At 49.8% G+C, this 19,871-nt stretch overlaps 1 protein-coding gene across 4 annotated transcripts in view; it reads left to right on the top strand.

The window, feature by feature from the left end:
* The window catches only part of SRC (SRC proto-oncogene, non-receptor tyrosine kinase), a 69,821-nt gene that overhangs the window by 41,443 nt on the left and 8,507 nt on the right, over nt 1–19,871 (top strand). For 2 of the 4 annotated variants that reach the window (XM_032767383.2, XM_032767384.2), the window contains exons 3-12: nt 1,235–1,484; nt 1,799–1,898; nt 3,841–3,858; nt 10,116–10,148; nt 11,197–11,295; nt 12,249–12,352; nt 15,458–15,607; nt 16,851–17,006; nt 17,652–17,831; nt 18,741–18,817. In XM_032767383.2, coding sequence (XP_032623274.1) covers nt 1,244–1,484; nt 1,799–1,898; nt 3,841–3,858; nt 10,116–10,148; nt 11,197–11,295; nt 12,249–12,352; nt 15,458–15,607; nt 16,851–17,006; nt 17,652–17,831; nt 18,741–18,817 — 1,158 coding nt within the window. In that variant the 5' untranslated portion in view covers nt 1,235–1,243. The remainder of the gene's footprint in view (nt 1–1,234; nt 1,485–1,798; nt 1,899–3,840; nt 3,859–10,115; nt 10,149–11,196; nt 11,296–12,248; nt 12,353–15,457; nt 15,608–16,850; nt 17,007–17,651; nt 17,832–18,740; nt 18,818–19,871) is intronic. The other 2 variants (XM_032767385.2, XM_032767386.2) reach the window with 2 other exon arrangements.

Raw genomic sequence — 19,871 nt, 5'->3', positions numbered from 1 at the left:
TTGTCGTCCTATGAAGTGCTAGTGATGCCTCTGTGGTGTTGTGAGCCCTGCTTTCAGAAAGCTGGGCTGCCTCTCTGAAACTGGAATAATTCTGCAAGCTATGGGACAGGCAGGACCCTTTGCTGCTGTTCAGGCTAGCTTTGGGGGAGGGGAAAGTCAAAGGAGGATTATGGAAAAGGCTTGTTTTGGAAGCCAATGGTGGTAGCACATCTTGAATGGCTCTAGGATTTTAGAGACCCATCTCCCCAGCCTTGGCTGATCTGTAGACAAGTGCCTGTCTGATGCCCTTTGAGCAATGGGTGCTGGCTATCCTATCTGCCCCCAAAGGAAATGGTGAACCTTTGGCCATTAGCTGAACATTCTGAATCTGCTCCCGCTGTCCAGTTTTCCCACAGAGTAATGCACAAACATGCTGTGACCCTCAGGCCCTCTGCAGGGCGTGGGTATGAGGGGATGCACTAGGGAAAGTGGGCCCACAAAGGAGTTGATGTCTGAACACTTCCCCTGTTGAGTGGGGGTGGTCCGAGGGGAGCAGCGGAGTTCAGACTTGTCTAATGTTGGAGCCCAGGACTTGTTTTTTCCCTCAGCTGAGCTAGGGCAGGTGGTCTTCGGCTCCTCTGCCTGAAGTCCTGATTGCTTGTAGGCCTTAAATTTCCCATAGAGTTCCTGGAGTGCCTAGTCCTGTTATTGCCCGGGCCAAATTTGAACTCTGGTAAGTACGTTCAGCATAGCTGAAGTGCCTGCTGCAGTGTGAAATTAGATCTTTTGTAGCATTCTTCTACCTTTTGCTGAGGCATCATCCCACCTAGAGATGGCTGCTTGGCAGTGTTGGGTGGAGAATGATCCCCATGTACTACAGAGGGGTCTGAACACTCCTAGACTCTGGACCAGGTCTTTGTGGCTAGTCTCTGTCTAGTTTGGTTACTCGTGAACGGCTCTGCATTATTCATTCTACTGTAATGCTATTGAGTGTGCCTCTCTTTGGTACTTGGAATATCACTTACCAAGTGCATTGGGTCTCTTTCACTAGCTAATACAGGCAAGGGAAGTGTGCCAGAATATAATAAAGTTGAACCCATCCCCAGGCACTAGTGATGGGAGGTTTGCCAGCTGAGCAGTGATTGATTGGCCAGCACACAAGGGGTCTGGAGGCTTCAGTCCGGACCCTAGTGGGCAGACGTTTGTGTCACCCAGACCACAGGGATCAGCTTAACCCCATTGTCTTCTCCTCTAGTTTTGGACCATGGGGAGCAGCAAGAGCAAACCCAAAGACCCCAGCCAGAGGAGGCGCAGCCTGGAATCTGCCGAGAACGCCCACCATGGTGGCTACCCTTCCTCTCAAACGCCCAGCAAGACGCCTGTGCCCGACGCCCATCGGACCCCCAACCGCTCCTTTGGGAGCATGGCAGCTGAGCCAAAGCTCTTCGGAGGCTTCAATACATCCGACACTGTCATGTCCCCGCAGCGCTCGGGGGTTTTAGCTGGTCAGTATGACATCAGCTCTGACCTGCCAGGGGAGGGGGTGGTGTCTGGAGGTTCTGGAGGAGGAAGGGTATTAGAAGGGAGCCAAGCGCTTGATGAGGAAGAACCCTGAGCCTTAGGCTAGTGGGGGCCGTATGGCAGGTAGGTGCCATTTTTGCCAGGTGCAAGGAAGGCTGCAGTGGAGAATCCAGACTTGCAAGTGCCATGAGGAAAGCAGAGGCTGTGCTGAGCACGGCTCATGGCTAATTGCCATGGAGGGGCAAATGCTTCCTGGAGCAGGAGGGTGGCTAACAGGATGAGTTTGGGTCTGTTTCAGGTGGAGTCACCACTTTTGTGGCCCTCTATGACTACGAGTCACGGACGGAAACAGACCTTTCCTTCAAGAAAGGGGAGCGCCTCCAAATTGTCAACAACACGTAAGTGCGCCAGCCTGCTCGCTGGGCTGGGGACACCTGCTGCGTGGGCTAGCATCTCCCTTGGAGGGGCTTTGACCCTTGCTGCTCAGGGGAACCCCACTGGTAGTGTTCTTGCCTCAAAACTGCTCTTCTCCCTCTTGCTTCTCCTCTTTCTTCCACGTTTAACCCCCGACTGGTCACGTCTGTTGCCTGGTGTTTGTATGTGGTTCCTCAGGGATCCTTCTCCTTCCCAAAGCCTGGTGGTGCAGCTGTCTGCCTGTCTGGCCGAGGAGGGCTGGGCTGTGCCTCCTGTGCCAGCAAAGAGCCCCTGAACTAGACCCAGGGGATTTATCAAGAGCACCACAAGGTGCCATCCCTGCCTCCTGAGGCTGCTACCAGCCAAGGAGCTTGGGGGCCATGTAGCAGCCCATGCAGCACTAGGTGGTAATGGGCAGCTAGTGGGATCCTCCAACTTGCTCCATTCAAGCAGCCTCCCTTCGTACCTCCTTAACCCTCTGCCCCAGGACTGGGGAGGGCTGGGTATGGTTCCCTGCAGCACTGCCCAGAGCACTGGCCAAAGGTGTCTTGCCAGAGAGGCTCCAGTCCCTCCCTTCAAGGAGGCAGTGAAAGGAGACTGACCTGCTCTAAGGAGTCATGTGGTGGTTCTCCCTTGCTTTGTGAAATAATGGTGCCCCCAGGTCTCAGTCCCCAGCGTCCTGCCCACCCCTTGAGCACTGGATGTGATGTGTATCTAGGGGCAGGGGCAGGAGCAGGGGCAGTGGCAGTCAATGCACCTCGGATAGGTTGACAAGCATCTTATGGTCCATGCAGAGGGTCTCCCATGGAAGTGGGTAACAAACATCTGCTAACCCTGCTAAAGGGTCCACTGGGAAGATTGTGAAGCCCTCTGTGTCTTCATGTGACACCCTGCAGTGGGGGGGGGGGGGGGAGGTTAGGTGCCAAGGGAACTGCATTAACCCGGGCAGCCTGCGCTGCGGGAGTTGGGCAGCAGAATGAGGCATTTGGGAAATCCTGGGGGTTACTGAGTTAGTCCTGCTCTCTTCCTAGAGCTGAGTCCTGCATCTGGCCTGCTCTCCCCACTGCTAGGTTGGTGGGGTTGGTGGTATGGAGCTAGAGGCAGTCTGTGCTCTGGGAAGGTCCTGGAGGGGAACAGCAGAGAGAGGTGAGCGGCGAGCATGCAAAGGGCCGACTGGTAGAATGCAAGTGGTGTTTCCCCTTAGAACAATCACTAAAGTCACCACTTCAAAGGAAACACACAGAGGTTAAGTGATGTGCCCAGGGCCACAGAGAGAGCTGGCATCTGACTCGGGACTCCCTGGCTCCCAGTTCTATGCTCGGACCACTTCACAGTTCCACTCTGTAAGCTGTGAAACAGCCCTTTGCTGCTGACGCTGTGGAGAGGGATGGCTGGTGGTTTCTCTGGCTGCTCGGCACGTCTAAGATGTCTGGCAGAGTGTGAGGTTAGGTGCTTTCTGGGGTGAGCCGCACCTAGAGGCTCTTGTTGAAAGAATCATCATCAGGATCAGCTTTAGTTTGCCCTAGTGTTGGGGCCAGGCCTCTTCCTAACTGGCCTCTAGGGGGAGCAAGAACTGGCTTGCACCTTGCCTGCCCTACCACCACCACTCACCAAAACAAACTACCATTCGGAGGTATTGTACTGTTACTAGTGGTGCCCCTTTGCTGCCAAATCTCTCCTCTGCCTAGTGGCATCAGTCTCCCCAGTCTTTAAATAAATCACACCTCTCCGGGGGTTTACTGTGCTTTCCTCTGTTGCTAACAGCCTCACTCAAGGCGACTGGATCTCAAATCCCTTTTGATTGCCTTGTGAGGTCTCTCCATGCACACTTCCTTCCCAGTCACTGTTCAACGGCGCCAGCACCTGTGCAGTACCTCTAATCTAAGCCCTGTCTCTTTCTCTCATGCACAACATGCTTTCATGTAGGAGAAAAGTGGATGTCAGGTGTGTATCCGTTTTTTACTTTTTTATTTAAAGCCAACTTCCTTCCCGGGTGAGCTAAAGGGCAGCTGGGGAGAGGGTTGTTTCGTGGTGTATTTATGGTCCCCGATGACAGTTGCATTTGGGTCCCTTTGTTTCCCCCTCTCCCCCCCCCATCCCCATGGAGCTTTTATAGGTTCATTTTGTAACTACTAATTAGCCCTGTCTAGATCCATGTGCCCATACTGCAGTGTGTGAATTCAGTGCCCTCTTCTCATCCAGGTCTGGCACCTTCCTCCCTCATCCCTTTCCAACAAAGCACTTCCTATCTGTTTTCTCTCTCCCTTTTTTGTTTCTCCCTTTCATCCAAGCCACCAGTGCCCCCTGCTTTCCAACTGCAATGGAGGATGCAGGCAGGACTGAGTGGGGACTGCTTCCACCCCGCCTCTCTGAAATTCCTGGCGCTGCATTCCTTGATCACTTCAGCTGCCCCGGTGGCATTCTCGCCAGCTCTTTACACTGCACGTTGCATGCAGCTGGAAGTAGGATGGTGCAAAGGGCTGCTGTAGGAGAGATGTTGAATTTTGTTCTTCGTTGGAACCAAGTGTGTGCTTTTTAATAAGTATGCATGCACAGACAAGCCATCAACAGATACATTTCAGAGCTCTTAAAGTGCACTGGCCAAATAGCCATGCTTCAAGGAATGTGCATGCTCTGCTGGCAAAGGCTGTTCTGTGGGAGACGCATCTGTCTGAGTTCTTACACTTTCCGCTGCCACTTTCTTAAAACTAAGGAAATTTAAAATGTGAAGGGAACACTTAAAGGTTGCAACATCGAGCACTGGCAGGTCCGATAACTCCCTGACTGTGAGGTTTCTCCTGCTATGTTACTTATGTAGTGTTACTCAAATGGAATTTTTCAGTTTCCAACTCCTATGTGGTTTTGATTATTAACGCAAGCCATAAAATTTCTCTAATGTGCGAAGTGGCTGAGTTCACGGTTGCAGAAGAAACCTTAACTTTGGGAGTTTCCTGACCCCTTTTTGAACGTTTGACTTTTGGAATCTTAATTTTGTACCAGCGCTAGCTTTGGTTTCTAATGAGTACTCCTAAAATGAGGGATCTGCCTATTGGGGATTCTGGATTGTGCAAATATCTGGGGGAGGTTCCCCCGGCTCCCGTGCACAAAAGGCACCTCTGCTTTCCATCTGAATTACATTTGCTCATTATTCCAAAGTATGTGTGTGTCCTTTGTACATGCTGCAGGAACTCTGAGAACAAAATGGCTATCTCTGTAGGGTGGGTAAAGTTCTTGGAAATTTTAAGGTGCAATATGCAGGAGAAAAGACATCAGTTTCTAGCTGCATGCCCCACAGTATCCAGTGTAACCGCATTGCTGCAACCTTCACTTTATCAGAGTCAAAAAACATCTTTAGAAAGCAGCTTCATGCAGTGCTGTTAGGGGAGTGACTAACCTATACATGTTAAATGATTGAAAAAAACTTCATCTTCTGCCTAACACACTGAGATGTGCAGACATTCCTGGGATAACCACCCATGTTGTCGAGCATTCTCGCTGACCTAGCAGTAGAGCTGGCATTCTAGCCACATGTTCTGAATGCAGTTAGCCCGAAACCTAGTCATTTTGTTTTCCTTTTGCAAAGTATTATTAGAAAAATATGTGGCAGATGGAAAATCCTGCCTGGCGATACATCCAGGCTCTTTGGTATTGGAACTAGAGTCATGTAACCTCTCGTGAAATGTGTCTGGTTGAGTGGGTTACAGACTTCCACCCACGCCTGGTTTTGAGTCAATCTGGGTTCGTTTATGGGTTTGCTCCGAAACCACAGAAAGCTCAGTGTCTTCAGCAGTTTTCTTCTGGAGTTGCTGACCTTGTTTCGACTCAGTTAAACTTGAGAAGGATCTGCTTGGAGTGAGAGAGGATTATTGCATGGACCCCTGTGGAATGAAACAGCCAAGTGTCGCCCATCCTTGGGTTAAAGAGGAGAGACTTAAGTGCCTAGCCAGGAGGGGACTACACCTTTGCAAAGCTGGGAAGGTGGTAAGTGGTAAGGCTTTTCCTCTGCCTCCTGAGCTTTGGTAGCCTATAGCCATAGCTCGTATAAAAGGTGTGTGGGCCTGCCAAAGTCACTGGGGAATAGCACAGCAAGTTTGTAACAAGAGCTGCCCCACTCCATTTACCACCCCTTAATGAGAGCTAATGTCAGGGCTGACTGAACCATTTTAAATGCTCATGATACTCACTGTAGAGATGGCCCCCAAATAATGCCCCCCCCCAATGAATAATTGGATCTCCCAAACTTGATGTGGTTAGAAATCCGCCCCTGGTTTAGAACTGCCAGAATAATTTGTGTTCTCGTAGCACCTAGGAGCCCTCTCCATGGACCCGTTGTGCTAGGTGCTGTACAAACGGAGACCCTGCCCCAAGGAGCTTCCAATCTAACAGTGAGCTGAACCAAACCCACTAATCAGGATCGCCAGCACCTCACAGTTCAGTTGCAGGACTCTGTACTACAGTGATAACCGATGGCACGGTCATCCCCGACCTGGTTACAATGCAGCTTAAATTAGCAGGGCAAGATTTCCCAAAGTGACTTGGGAGTTTGGCTGCCTCTGTTTTGGGGAAGATGTTTGTAAAGGTTTCAGAGGGTGGGAGCTCAGCACTTTCTGAAAAGTCATGCCTCTGATGTGCCTCAGACATTGAGGCCTTCATGTGGAGAAGTCACTTCTGGGAATCTTGGCTGCAGCATAACCAAGGCATAACCTGGGACAGGGGCCCAGTTAAGGAACCTTGATACAGCTAGAATCACTTGAAATCATTGTCTCCATGCCTGCCTTCCCCCTCTGTCCCAGGATGGGTTGCCCCCAACACATTCACGCCCCCCACAAAGATGGACTTTCCTGTCACATTGGCCAGGCTGGAAAGATTGAGGTTTACTCTGCTCATTCGGTAGAGCTGGTCAAAAATTTCTCTGGTGGAACAGTTCTCGATTGGAAAATGCTGAGTTAATGAAATCAAATCGCTCTTCTGAAATGTGTTGGTTTTTGTTAGTTTCCCTGTCAAAAAATATTATCTAAATATTTTATTTAGACTTAATCATTTTTACTCAAACTGTCATATGGCTGAAACAATAAAAACAATGTTTCAACCTTTATCAAAATGAAACATTTTGGGATATTTTTGTTTCATGGGGGAAAAAATCAGATATGGGGGTGGGTCGTTTTGTTTGTTTGTTTGTTTGTTTTCTTTTTTGTCCCAATCTGGGCTGAAACCAAATTTTGAAATCTCAGAATTTCCCATCTCAGTTTCACTTTTCAGCCAGCTCTTGTTCATCCTCATTGCCCAGTCTGTCCCCCTGTAATGGATTCAGTACAGCACAGACCCGTGGCTGGCACATCAGCTTAGCATGGGAGGAGCTGTGGAATCCCTTGACCTATTCCCCACGCTTTTCCATGGAGAGGGATCTCTCTTCAGAGTGGTCCACTGGCAGCATACCTACCTACTTAGGCAACAGTTTGGTAGGATGCCACCATCTGCCAGCGTCCTGGATGTTGCAGTGGAGACCGGATCCCGATTATGGGTATGTAAGCAGCTTGGCCAGGCCTCCCAGCTCTCTTTAGTAAGAGCTCCCAGAGTGCATTGCCCCCTGGCTTGCTCTACATGCATCTCCTCTGGCACTGTAACCTCTGCTGAGGCAGGATGGCATAGTTGACCTGAGTTTCCCAGAATTCATTGTTGCTATCTATCTTAGCTACTTATTTGGCCCCCATTCCTGTGTTATCTAAGCACCTCATAACCTTCAATGTATGTGTATGCCACACCCCTGAGAGACAGGGCAGTGCTATTTTGCAGGTGGGGCACCGAGGGAAAGTGACTTGCCCAAGATCTCATTGGGCAGCATGGTAGATGCAAACATGGGTAGTTGTGTGGACAGTTTCACTGGGTCAAGTGACTGTCACAAACATGTTAAACACCACTGCACTGGCCTTGTAAATAGATGTGCCTGCTAATGGGGCAGTATTGGTGCACCTGCAGATGCACCATATTTCACCATTATACAGAGAGAAAACACCTGCAAAATGGATCATGAGACGGCCTGAGCCACCAAAGACTGAGGGGTCTGGATCCAGGTTTTGGGTTAGCCCATTGTGCAGGGAGGGACTAGCAGTGGATTTGAATTTCCCCAGGGCTGAAGGCGAAGAGTTCAGATCTGGAAGATGTGTGGTTGGGTTTCTTTTGTTAGCTCAGACCATCTCTTAAAATGTGCCTTTAAAAAAACCTCAAGTTATCCATTCATTTGAAACATTGTTCTGAAAATATGAATCCTCTGGTAAAGTCTCTCAAGACCCTTATCAGGAATCTGCCAAGTTCTTGTAGATTTGTTTATCCTGCAGTCACGGTAAATTAGACACATGCTCTTCCTTCCTCCCTCCCATCTGACTCTGATAGAACGGTCTCCGTAATATGACTGCCATCTCCCGTAGAACAAAACTTCCCCAGTCTTCTGGCATTCCTTTCTGCTCTTGACCCACTTACAAGAATCCCCCGAGACACCCAGTGAAAATCTGGGAACTGGTGCAATGAAGTCGTTGCCCTGGATTTGTTTTCTCACTTCACCAGCTTGCTCATCACATATCGCTGCTAATGGAAATGAGGGCCGTACTTTATTGTGGCAAGATGGTGGGCTTGACTATCCCATTATCCATCTAATAACCCCTAGATGTGTTTAGACACTACAGTGATGAATCAGAATAATCTAGATTGGCTCATCTCAAATTCCAGCCTTGTAAAATTGTACTTGGGCAAGTAACATTTTTTGTGGGCATATACATTGGATCCATCTTCCTGGTGTAGGTGAAGAAGGAGACTTTTTAAAATAGATTTTAACAACTTGTACATCTCGTCACTAAACATGTGCACAGTAGCAGTAATTGTACATGTAAATGACTGTGCATAATCCCATGGGCAAACGATGCACTTTTGCCCATTCAATTAGGAATATTTGAGCTTTGTGTCTGGATTGGAAAATTTTCATGCCCATTTTCCCAGGTTACTGTGTGAATAAATAAAAAATAGGATATCTCCCTTAATTTACTATCTCCCTGTGCCATCTGATCTGTGTATAGCTGTGTTAGGGGTACATATACTCATTCCTTTCAAAGTGCAGGGAGGTGGTCTTTTCGGGAGTTAGTGCTGTCTTTGTAGTCTATGAAACAGCTTGGTGGAGTCTGAGACCCCCCTGTTCTGAGGAAATGTATTCTCAAATCCACATGGAGGGTTTGTCCACCCAGCAGCCAAGGCCTCACTTGTGAAATTCTGCAAGATAAAGACGTTCCAAACCACCTTGGCATTCAGGGAGTGCTTTCAGGGTTAGTCATTTAGAGAGAGAGGAGCATGTACTGCATGGAGCAGAAGTCACTGCTGTGTGCCTCTTGCTTGCTTCACATAAAGCTTATGGTACCACATCTCACCAGGGCTGCAGCCAGTAACTTGTGCATGACCACATGAATAACTGAGCTCCTAGACAGCTTCTTAAAGTGACTCCTGGAATAACACAGCAGTAGCTCTGAGCTCCCCATGCAGCTCAATACTGAAGCGTGGATCTATAGGCGCCAACTTTTACTTTTCCCAGGGGTGCTCTGGCCCCTTCCATGAGGCTCCACCCCTGCCCTTGCTCTGCCTGTCCCACCCCCAGGCTCTGGCTTGCTGTTCTTCACCTTCCCCAAGCTGCCAATCTTGCACCAAACAGCTGTGGTTGGTGGGTGCTGAGTACCTGCTATTTTTTTTCCATGGGTTCTCCAGCCCTGGAGCACCCACAAAGTCGGCACCTGTGCCTGGATCCATTTCTGCTGGGAGAGTCCCTCACCCAGTCATGTAAGCTCCTTATACGGGATCAGCGATAGGGAGAGATTACATGAAACCTGACGCCAGTCATGACCATCCTGTTCCCACTGAATTCAGAAGGTGTTTTGCCACCAAAGTAAATGGCAGCACCAACCAAGCCCCTGCTAAGTGACGTTTATGCCTTAATCATTTATTTTTCATGTCCTGTCCCTCCCCTTTTTTCCTCTCTTCCCTCTTGTTGCTTTTATGTGATTTGCATTTAACAAACAAGTCTCCTTTGTTTGGCCGTCTTTTCTAGCACGCTTTATTTAATTATCACAGTCATTCTGCTTTTTTCTTTTCTTTTCTTTTTTCTTTTCCTTCTCTGCTTCCCTGTTCTTTCTGCTCTCTGGGATTTCCAATGCTTCACACTTCAGCCAGACTTGGTTCAAATTCGGATGGCTCCAAAGGTATTTTCAATGGGTATCTGATGTGCCCTTTTTAAGTAAGGAGTTTCCTTATTTAAAAGGCTATCACCTGTGCTGTGTGTACGTGAGAGTGATCGCACAGTGACTGTGGCCATCGCATGCCTTATGGGATCAACATGGTATCCGCACTGGAATCTCTGGTCAAATGGCCTTTCTGAGTTAACATAGGGCACCCTGATACCAGAACAGTTTGACCCTTGTTGCCAATGTATTTCCTAGAGCATTTGGTTTGCTGGTGCCGTGGGCTGTCATAATGGTCCGTGATAAATCTCCCCATGTTGATGGGAATTGCAGGTGCGCAGCCCCTCAAACTCAGCCCTCTGTGAGCAAAGCTCCGTCATTAGTTCCCCTGCCAGCTTGGCTGTTGCCCCCCAGTGGTTCTAATAGTCCTTTGGAGATGATACTTCAAGGTGAATTTCTAGTGACTGTCGTGGGGAGCAGTTGTAGTTGATGGTAAAAATAATATTGAGAGCAAAGAGCAATGCTTTCTGTGGCTTAACCAATTGCACTGCTCACCTGTAATGTAGGGTTGCCAGTTTTGGCTGGACATATTCCTGGAGATTTCATCACACGCAAGTCTTGAATTAAAGATTAATCTTTAATTCTTGGAGACTCCAGACCAATCTGGGAGGGTTGGCAACCCTAGTAATGACCACAGGGAACATGGGAAGGTGGGCATTTAGTAGGGCTCACAGTCTGAACTAACTCGCCCTGAACCTCCGAGAGCTTCTCCCTTGCCCTGTTGACTCTAAATCAGGTTTCAGTCCATTCTGACTGTAGCTTTGGGTCTGTGAACATCTCCCAATTCAGTAAAGCTGTGGGCACCCAACAGTGACCTAAGCAAAACAATCTAGAAGAACCAACTTGGAAATAATCCCGGTGCCAATGACCTCCCTGAAAGGGCCAGGGTTGTCTGTTTGCAATACCTCCAGCCCAGGGAGTCCACTCTTGGTTGCCAGCTGCTTGGGGATGATGTCACTGCTCGAAGTTCCTCTTTTTAAATATCTGTCTCTCTTTATTTCTCTTCCAGGGAAGGAGACTGGTGGCTGGCTCACTCCCTCACAACAGGACAAACGGGCTACATCCCCAGTAACTATGTTGCACCCTCAGACTCCATCCAGGCTGAAGAGTAATTGAAATCTTTTTAGACAGTTTAAAAGAACAATGCAAACAGCCTGCCAAGTATATTTTTTCAGACATTTTTGTAGCCTTCTAAAGGCTTTTGTGGGCTTTCTGAGCTTGCCACTCTGTTAAATGTTTTGTTGTTTTTCTCAGGCATGCTGAAAGCCAAATGTTAAGACTAGAGATGTTTTCGTGCCATATACAGTGAAATCCATCTTGAGCAACTGCCTGGGGTGGCCTGTGTAGTAAATGTGGCCCTAAAGGATCTGGTTTTTTTGTGTGGTTCCCCCCCCCCGACCAAATTGGCATTTAATTGCATATGCAAGATGTTGATTGATTTGCTTATGCAAATTAGGGGTAGCATGCCAATAGGCACATTTGCACCTGCAATGGCCCTATTTGTGTATGCAGTCACGGTAGTGGTCTGTGCAAACTAGGCATGTGCAATAGGCTGCACCACTAATTTTTATGTAAATCTACACTGACAGGTTGCATGCACCATGCTGGAAGGCTTGACAGGGCTAACCCCAAATCACGCAGACTCTCATCTGAACAGTGCTGCAGGCGCTCCTGCAGCTTCCACTACGCTGTGAAAATAACACCCACTTTCTGCTCCACATCTGGGGGGGACAGAGTTCTTGGAGTAACACTGGGCTGGGATGCCTGGGGGACACTTTAATTAAAAAAGACAAGTGACTGCGTATGACACAGAATTGCGCGAGGGCTGGGGAAGAGGCTTTTGCTGTTTACCTAATTATATCTTTCCCAATAGATCCCTAGCCTCCTAGCTGTTGGGATTTGAGAACTCTGATGAATGCCTCTGGCTGTTAATGCAACCCTTGGTTCTAGCTGTGGGGGAGGGGATGTTGGGGCATCCCTCTCTAAAACGTGGTAGCAGTAATGAGGCGCATCTAAATCCAAGGGGTTTTCCTTGTGCTGATCTGTTGCTTGCTCTTCTAGGTGGTATTTTGGCAAGATCACTCGCCGGGAGTCAGAGCGGCTCCTGCTCAATTCTGAGAACCCCCGAGGAACCTTCCTGGTCAGGGAGAGTGAAACCACCAAAGGTAACTGGGTCCCCGGCAGGCGCTTAGGTCCATGGCGAAGGCCTATGGGGTGGTTAAGTTTTGGAGAACCATCCCTATACGGTGCTTCTGTCAGGATCTGGAGGCACAATGCAGTGGGTGGCCAGTCTGCTGGGTCCATGCGTCTCCCTAGGCTCTGCGCTCCCTCTCACAAAGATGGAAGGAGGAGATGTTAGCTGGCGTTGCTGAGAGCCCCCCTGTCTCTGTACACGCAACCCCTATAGTGCCCCCCATCCTGTGCCTATAGGGCAGCCTGTCTGCAGTACCCTTGTCCTGCACCAAGGGCCAGTATTCACCCTTAATCGGTGACCTTCTTGCTTTTAATCTGTCCTCGCTCAGCCAGCCTGTTCCAATGGGCAGTTTCCCCCCTCTCTTTCCCCAGCTCCAGCCCACATCTACAGAGAGTTATTTTTAGTTCAGTAACCTCACCCCCATGAGCTGGCAGTGGCTCCGGCTAGTCACCTGAGCTCGGACCCAGGGGCTCGGGTAGGCTTGGACTAGGGAAGCTAGTCTGAGCTGCCTCCTGTGCTGTGATGTCCACGCTGCTATCTTTAATGCACTTTCTCGAGCAGAGCTAGTGGTAGTCTACTCGTGCTAGGAATTATGCTTCCCAGCTGCAGTGTAGACAGACCCTAAGGGGGCTACATGGTATAATGTTTGGGACTGGGAGCCAGGGCACATGGATTTTCTTCCTAACTCAGCCACTGGCTTGCTGTGAGACCGTGAACAAATTGCTTTGTGGCTCTGCCAGTGTTTCCCCATCTGCATAGAAGGTGTTGCACTTCACAAGGGGTATTTTTAGGCTTAATTCAGTGTTTTCCAGCTCTCATGACTTTATTGGGAGGTGGGAACCAGCAAATACTGCAAGACTTGCAATGAAGCTCCAGCTCGTGGAGTCTTGTGGTTTGATTAGCCCTTCCTGATTGCAGAGGAAAGCTGGAAGATGTGATCCCTATCCACTCCACCTGCCCCTACAAAGGTTCAAGAATCAGAGGCATTTAGACTCTTGATTCTTTTTGTTTTTAAAAATGTTATGGCTTTTGGGGGGGGCTGACCCACTGTTTTTGAACACTTGGGTTGTGTCATAAGTAGATAGGTAAGGTAAGGGTTAATTTTCTTTTCCTGTAAAGGGGAAACAAAGAGAACCAAACACCTGACCAGAGGACCAATCAGAGAACTGGATTGTTTAAAGTCAGGGGCGGGAATATGTATACTCGGGTCTTTGTTGTTTTTTCCTCGCTAGGGTAACAGTTTTTCTTCTAACTCCCTCTTATTTCAATCTTCTCTAAAACAATATGTAGTACAAAAAGGAAGCAAAGTAATTCGGCTTATGATGAGCTTTGTGTTGTATTTACCATGTATGTTTAGGAGAAAGATTGAAATAAGAAGGAGTTAGAGAAAACTTGTTTACCCATAGCCGATTGAGAACAACAAAGACCCCGAGATATACCAAATTCCGCCCCTGACTTTAAACAATCCAGTTCTCTGATTGGTCCTCTGGTCAGGTGTTTGGTTCTCTTTGTTCCCCCTTTACAGGAAAAGAAAATTAACCCTTACCTTACCTATCTACTTATGACAGGTTGGCACTCCTGTTAATGAACAGGACACTGGTCAAATTTTGGCACCAAATGGAGGTCTGGGAGCTCCTGAAAATACTTCATTAAGTCTTAGAATCAGCATGATCTTTTTTCTTTTTTTTTAATTCCAGTGAAATAAAGTACCAGCTGTCCCCTGCAGAGCTGGCAGCCTAAACATGGCAGTGCTGGGACAGTTCATGAAGCGCTGACCTGAAGCCCCCAGTGAGCTCCAGAATCCCAATGTCCTCCAAAGCTGGAGAGTGTTGGGGTTTGGGGATTAGCCTGGGCTCTTCCTTTGAGAAGCTGATGAAGAAAATTGAGATTGGCTTTAAACATGGTTTTTAGCCAGAGGGGGTCTGTCACTCTCTCGTATCTAGCAACAACCCATCCGAGGTGCTTTGGCAGTGCAACACCCTCTTACTTCCTCTTAGAAAGGGGGAGGCTTGGAGCTCTCCTCCCCACCCTTCCAGCTCCCACAATCCAACTATTCCCCTCTTTGGGGTTTGGGATTCGGCTGGTTCCTGCCTAGGCAGATTCCTCCTTTGTTGCTTTTGTTGTTATCTGGAGCCTTTCCCAGTCGTGCATTCATCTTCGCTCCTCTCACATGGCTGCTTGCCCTGTTGCCAACCCAACCAGCACTAGCAAGGCTCCAGAGATCACGTTCCCTTTTTCCAGCTGTTTCCCCTCTCCTGGCTTGGCTCCCGTAAGCCAGCAGGGACTCTTCCTATTCATACCTCATCTGGGAATCACACAGGGAGGTACCTTTGTCTTCATACCATCACTTCCCCACAGGGAGATGATGGCAGGGCCAGCTGATCCTAGACATCTCACCAAAATATTCTGTATCTCCCTATACGTTCCACTGAAGAGCCATGTCCCCATTTAACAGGAAGTGGCTGGGTTTTGTGCCTGCCGTTTCGTGTACTCCGCATTTTGGTGCTACTCGTTTCATGATTCTTCCCCTCCGCTCTCCTGTTGATGCCTTGTTAAATCAATCCAGTGAAACTGGAACAAAGATTATGTGATGTATGAGCAGAGAAGTGGTCAGGGGTACACCTGTGTGAGTGGCTGCTGTGAAGTTGCTGTCCTGTTGCACTAGCATGTCCAGAATCTCTTCCATGGACACAGGATCAAGACTTTCCAGCGGGATGGGACTGTCAGCAAGGCTGTGTTTATTCCCACGCCCTGCAGCTGTACAGCACCAGGGAGAAAGCAACATGCAACTGTCACACCCAACAGTTGTTTGCATTGCTTCTCCTCTTGTCTTACTCGGTCACACTGGCTACCTTAGGCCTGTTCAACTTGTCCCAGTCTTAGGATGACACATCAACCGAGTTACGTCTCTAAAGAGCATGAGCGCCGCTGCCCCACCATTCCCTTCCTGTAAACCTCAGAGGAACGAGACGTGCACTTGTATTGCACCCTACTCAGTCATTTTCCCCCTGCTCTTGGAGTGTCCCCTCAAGGTAACCAGGGCAGGAGGACTGAGGTGCACCTGGTCTCTCCACAGGTGCCTACTGCCTCTCGGTCTCTGACTTTGACAACGCCAAGGGGCTCAACGTGAAACACTACAAGATCCGCAAGCTGGACAGCGGTGGCTTCTACATCACCTCCCGCACACAGTTCAACAACCTGCAGCAGCTGGTGGCGTATTACTCCAGTAGGTGTTGTGAGACCGGTATCAGTGCCCTGCACTTGTACCGAATGCAGCTGAACCCATTTCCTGCCCTGCATTTGTTTACGGCCTACGCAAAGTAAAGTGTAGCCAGGCCTGGGACAAGACCTAGGAAAAGAAGGGCCTGTGGATTAGTAATGACAGAGGAGAGGGTGTATTGCCCCAAGAGTTGGGTTTGAAGGAGGGGAGAGGGGGCTGGACAGATGAGATTAGGGCGAGGGTACGGGATATGGGGAACAGTCTGGTAAAAGCACAGCATTGAGAGTGGGAGAAGGAGATGGAGACATCCGAGGGGGGTGTACGGAGGCACAGAGAGGTAGTTAGGGGCAGGCTATGTAGGGCCTTGCATGTGAACTGAGGCTGTGTCTGGCTCCCTCTTCACAATGGGGAGTGGGGAGAAGGTTGGAGCAGCTCCCTCAGTGGCTGCAGTGGTGGGACCTTTGTGTGGACAAGGCTCCTGCAGCTTCTGGCATTCAACACTGCGTCCCTCTAGACTTGCTCTGATCAGGTTTTATTAGACAGGGCTGCTGACATCTTCTATCTTAGTGCTTCCTTACAAGCTACCACCGACACAGCTGCACCATTGTTGGCAATGATGAATGACTTTGCCAATAAAATAATCCCCAGTGTAGAAAGCCCCAGGGCTGCATTGTGGTGGGGATGGGAGGCCCGGGGTTGGCCCACAGCTTTATTTTGGCAGGTCGAGCAACCAAAAAGAGACGCCAAAGGTCTGTTTTCACTTCCCTGAAAATATACAGGATGCAAGGAGACTTGGTGATTTTAGATAGACGAGTAAACACGAGGATCCCTCCCCTCTAGCCATTGTCTCCTAAGGAGATGTCATGTCTCAGCAGGGGAGACAAATACTAGATGTTAAGAGGGAAATTATCAAGGAAGGCAGACTGGTTGTTTTCTCCCTCCCCTCTGCAATGCAGAGAACGACCCCCTAGAGACCTCTGGCCTAAATGCCGTAGCAGGTAAGCAGTGAATGGCTGGCTCCATTTGAAGTGTGGATGGGGGATGTTGTCTTCCACATGGAACGTAGCACCCCAAGCAAAAGGGTCCTAGGCACCCTTCCTACTGAAATAAAACAGGGAAGAGCTCAATAGTGGGATTTTAAGTAAGAAGGGAGGGGATGATGATCAGAACAGACTCTGCTGCTTTGGAGGCTGGCAGACGCCATCTATCTAAACTCCCCCTGATGCCTGTCTATCTTCCCCCTTGCCAGAACATGCTGATGGCTTGTGCCACCGTCTCACAAACGTGTGCCCAACTGCCAAGCCCCAAACGCAAGGACTTGCTAAAGATGCTTGGGAAATCCCCAGGGAGTCTCTGCGACTGGAGGTGAAACTGGGCCAAGGCTGCTTTGGAGAAGTGTGGATGGGTAAGGATTCTTCCAAACACACATGCCTGTGGCGGCGTGCAGCAGGTGCCTGGGCCATGGAGTGTCTGCTCATCTTGACTTGTTAATGAGCCAGCTGGATTTCTGACAGCGAGGGCTGGATGAGCGAATAGAAATTTCAGCCTTTTATTCCTTGCAGCAAGTTGAGTAATCCCTTCTTCCTGGCTGATGTCTCTCACCTGGGTGGGAGTAAGGGGTGCTCATTGAAGTAATGCAAAGCATCCCCAGTGCTGAAAGTGCCCCCAAGGGCACTCTGAGGGAGCGTCTCTGCCCACCAAACAGGCCGTATAAATGAGGTGGGAGGGAATAACTTCTAGCACCGTCAGAGAGCCGTGGATTGCAGCCAGTGCAGTGAGCACTGGCCAAGGAATGCTGATGTGTTAGAAGTCGGGTGGGACGCGGTGAACTCTGCAGCTCTCCCTGTGCTAGTCGGGCTGTGCACTTGTAGGACTTCCACGCCTGGTGCAGCATCATCCCTGCACATCCTGTTGATAGTATGTCATGGCATAATCTGGCTGTGCCAGGGTGACTGGATGCTGGGCACCGTGCCCCTAGGTGAGCGCCTGTAAAGGCAGTGCCTAATCCTCCAGGGGCTGCTTCATAAACTGGCTCTGGCTTCTGCTCCAGGAACCTGGAATGGCACCACCCGGGTGGCCATAAAGACTCTGAAACCTGGCACCATGTCTCCAGAGGCGTTTCTGCAGGAGGCCCAGGTGATGAAGAAACTCCGTCATGAGAAGCTGGTTCAGCTGTATGCGGTGGTGTCGGAGGAGCCCATTTACATTGTAACGGAGTACATGAGCAAAGGTGAGTGCCTGGCACCCAGGGGGTAGGGCTGGGGCAGCTGGACAGGGGGGGCTGGGGCAGTCATAGGCTCTGATAATTGAGGAACTGCTTCCTATATGTAACTGAACCTACTGTGTGAGCAGAGAGAAGCGTGTAGGCCAAGCTGCACTGGCCACCGGCAGCAGCGAGATGCAGCTACCTGAGAGGGCTGGAAGGAATCTCTCTCCTAAAACTGATTCCATAGTGCTCCCATACATGGAAAGCCGGATCCTAGTGGGCGGAGGTGGAGACCTATAAATGACCCAGCCAGCTGAGCACAGTCTTACCCATTCCTCCATAGAAGGCGTGTTGGATATTTACCGGCGGCACCCGCCCTTGGCAGTGTGCAGCGTTCCCTACTAAACGGGACAGAGTTAAGGGAGCTGGGGCCCACTAGAGTGCAGAGGGGTAAGGAGACGGCCTGCTTGGGAGCTGACTGGGGAGAAGGAGGGCACAGTTTGTGAAGAGAGGAATAACCACACCCGATTCTGGGCCAGAACTTCCTGCCTTACAACGCTCCCACTCTGGTTCATGCACTGCTGCCCTCGACTGGATGGAACTGGAGCTGCTCAATGTGTCATAGGCCCTGGTCTGCTAACAGATTGGTCTTTAGCTCAGCGGCCAGGGGCCTGTGTTTTTTTTTTGGAGCCAGAGGATTTGGATTCTGTCCCTACTGTTGCCATGGCATTCCAAGTGGCTGTAGTGTGCAGCAATGAAATCCCAGGTGGCTGCAGATTGATTTAGCACAAGACTCCTCAGCCCCCCACTTCCCATCATCCAGTAACTCCAAGGGCAGCTGCATGAGGACACCTCTTTGCTGTTCTGCTCAAACACCGAGAGTCTGTCCGCTGCTTCCTAACAGTAGCTGATGGCTGTACCTTTCCACCCTAGGGAGCTTACTGGATTTCCTGAAGGGGGAGATGGGCAAGTATCTGCGGCTGCCACAGCTGGTGGACATGGCGGCTCAGGTGGGTCTGGCTGACTAGAGAGCTGCAATTTGAATTTCCTTTTTTATCCTCTTAGTCGCTGTGGCCCTTGGACTTCAGGCCTTCTCCTGCCTGGTCTGGGTGGGGTGTGGGAGTCCAGCTGCCAGAGAGGGCAGGACCATCACGCCAGCCTTCACGAGCACAATCCAAGACCAACAGGAATCCACGAGCACCAAAGTGAAATGTCCCCCAGAGTTTGAGGCGCTGCCTCATATGTCCTTGTCCTCTGAATTTGAGGGTAACCCGATCCAAAGCCAGCAATCCCATGGGAGCAGGGTGGGCGGGGAATAGAGGAAGAATCTGTTCAGAATGGGACGGCCTCTGTCCCACTTGCCCTTATCCCCTTTCTGTTTCTCTGCCACAATTGCTGTATCAATGGTCAGGGCACAGCCAGAGCCAGAAAGTGCTAGACTTTGGATCGCCTGCCTTCTGGGTCTTTGCCAGCAGTTGCTGGTGTTATGGCACCTCCGCGGTGAAAGGTTAATAGCAGCCTGCCCTAAGCAGATTTATAGGGCTCTGGAGGGTCACAAACTTCGAGCTGTACTCTGGAAAACCATGAGGGGTCCTGTGCTAGATCTGTAGCCCTGATTCTATGGTGCACACACAGAAACAAAAAGCAGCTGTCGTCCCTAGCTTGGCTCCTGCCACTGGACTTGTCCCATCAGGTTTTACTGCCCTGACCTGGCTGCTATAGAAAAGGCCCCCAGTCTGGGGCTCTGGGTGGTATTTCACGTAGAATCCTGGGGAAGAAAATACCTCATTGCTGTCAAGGCTTTTGTTGTCGTCCCCCCCGCCCTGGTGTCTTTTTTTTTTTTTTTTTTTTAATGGCCACAAACCTGCATTCACTTGATGAAGCATTGCAAAATAACTGCAAGTCCCTTCCAAATCCTATCAGTTCAGTGTGACCAAGCGCCCGGGCAGATGTTGGGTTGTCACTTTACCACCTCTATTGTACCTCCGGCAGAGCTCCCAGGTTGCTGCTGGAGTGCCAGCTATGTTTACCATGCCTACAATGCAGCTGCAAGCAGCTTGCATT

Source organism: Chelonoidis abingdonii, chromosome 14, assembly GCF_003597395.2.
Source record: "Chelonoidis abingdonii isolate Lonesome George chromosome 14, CheloAbing_2.0, whole genome shotgun sequence".
NCBI classification, from domain to species: Eukaryota; Metazoa; Chordata; order Testudines; family Testudinidae; genus Chelonoidis; species Chelonoidis abingdonii.
The sequence above is the reverse complement of the archived record's forward strand: the minus strand, read 5'-3'. Positions and strand labels throughout refer to the sequence as shown.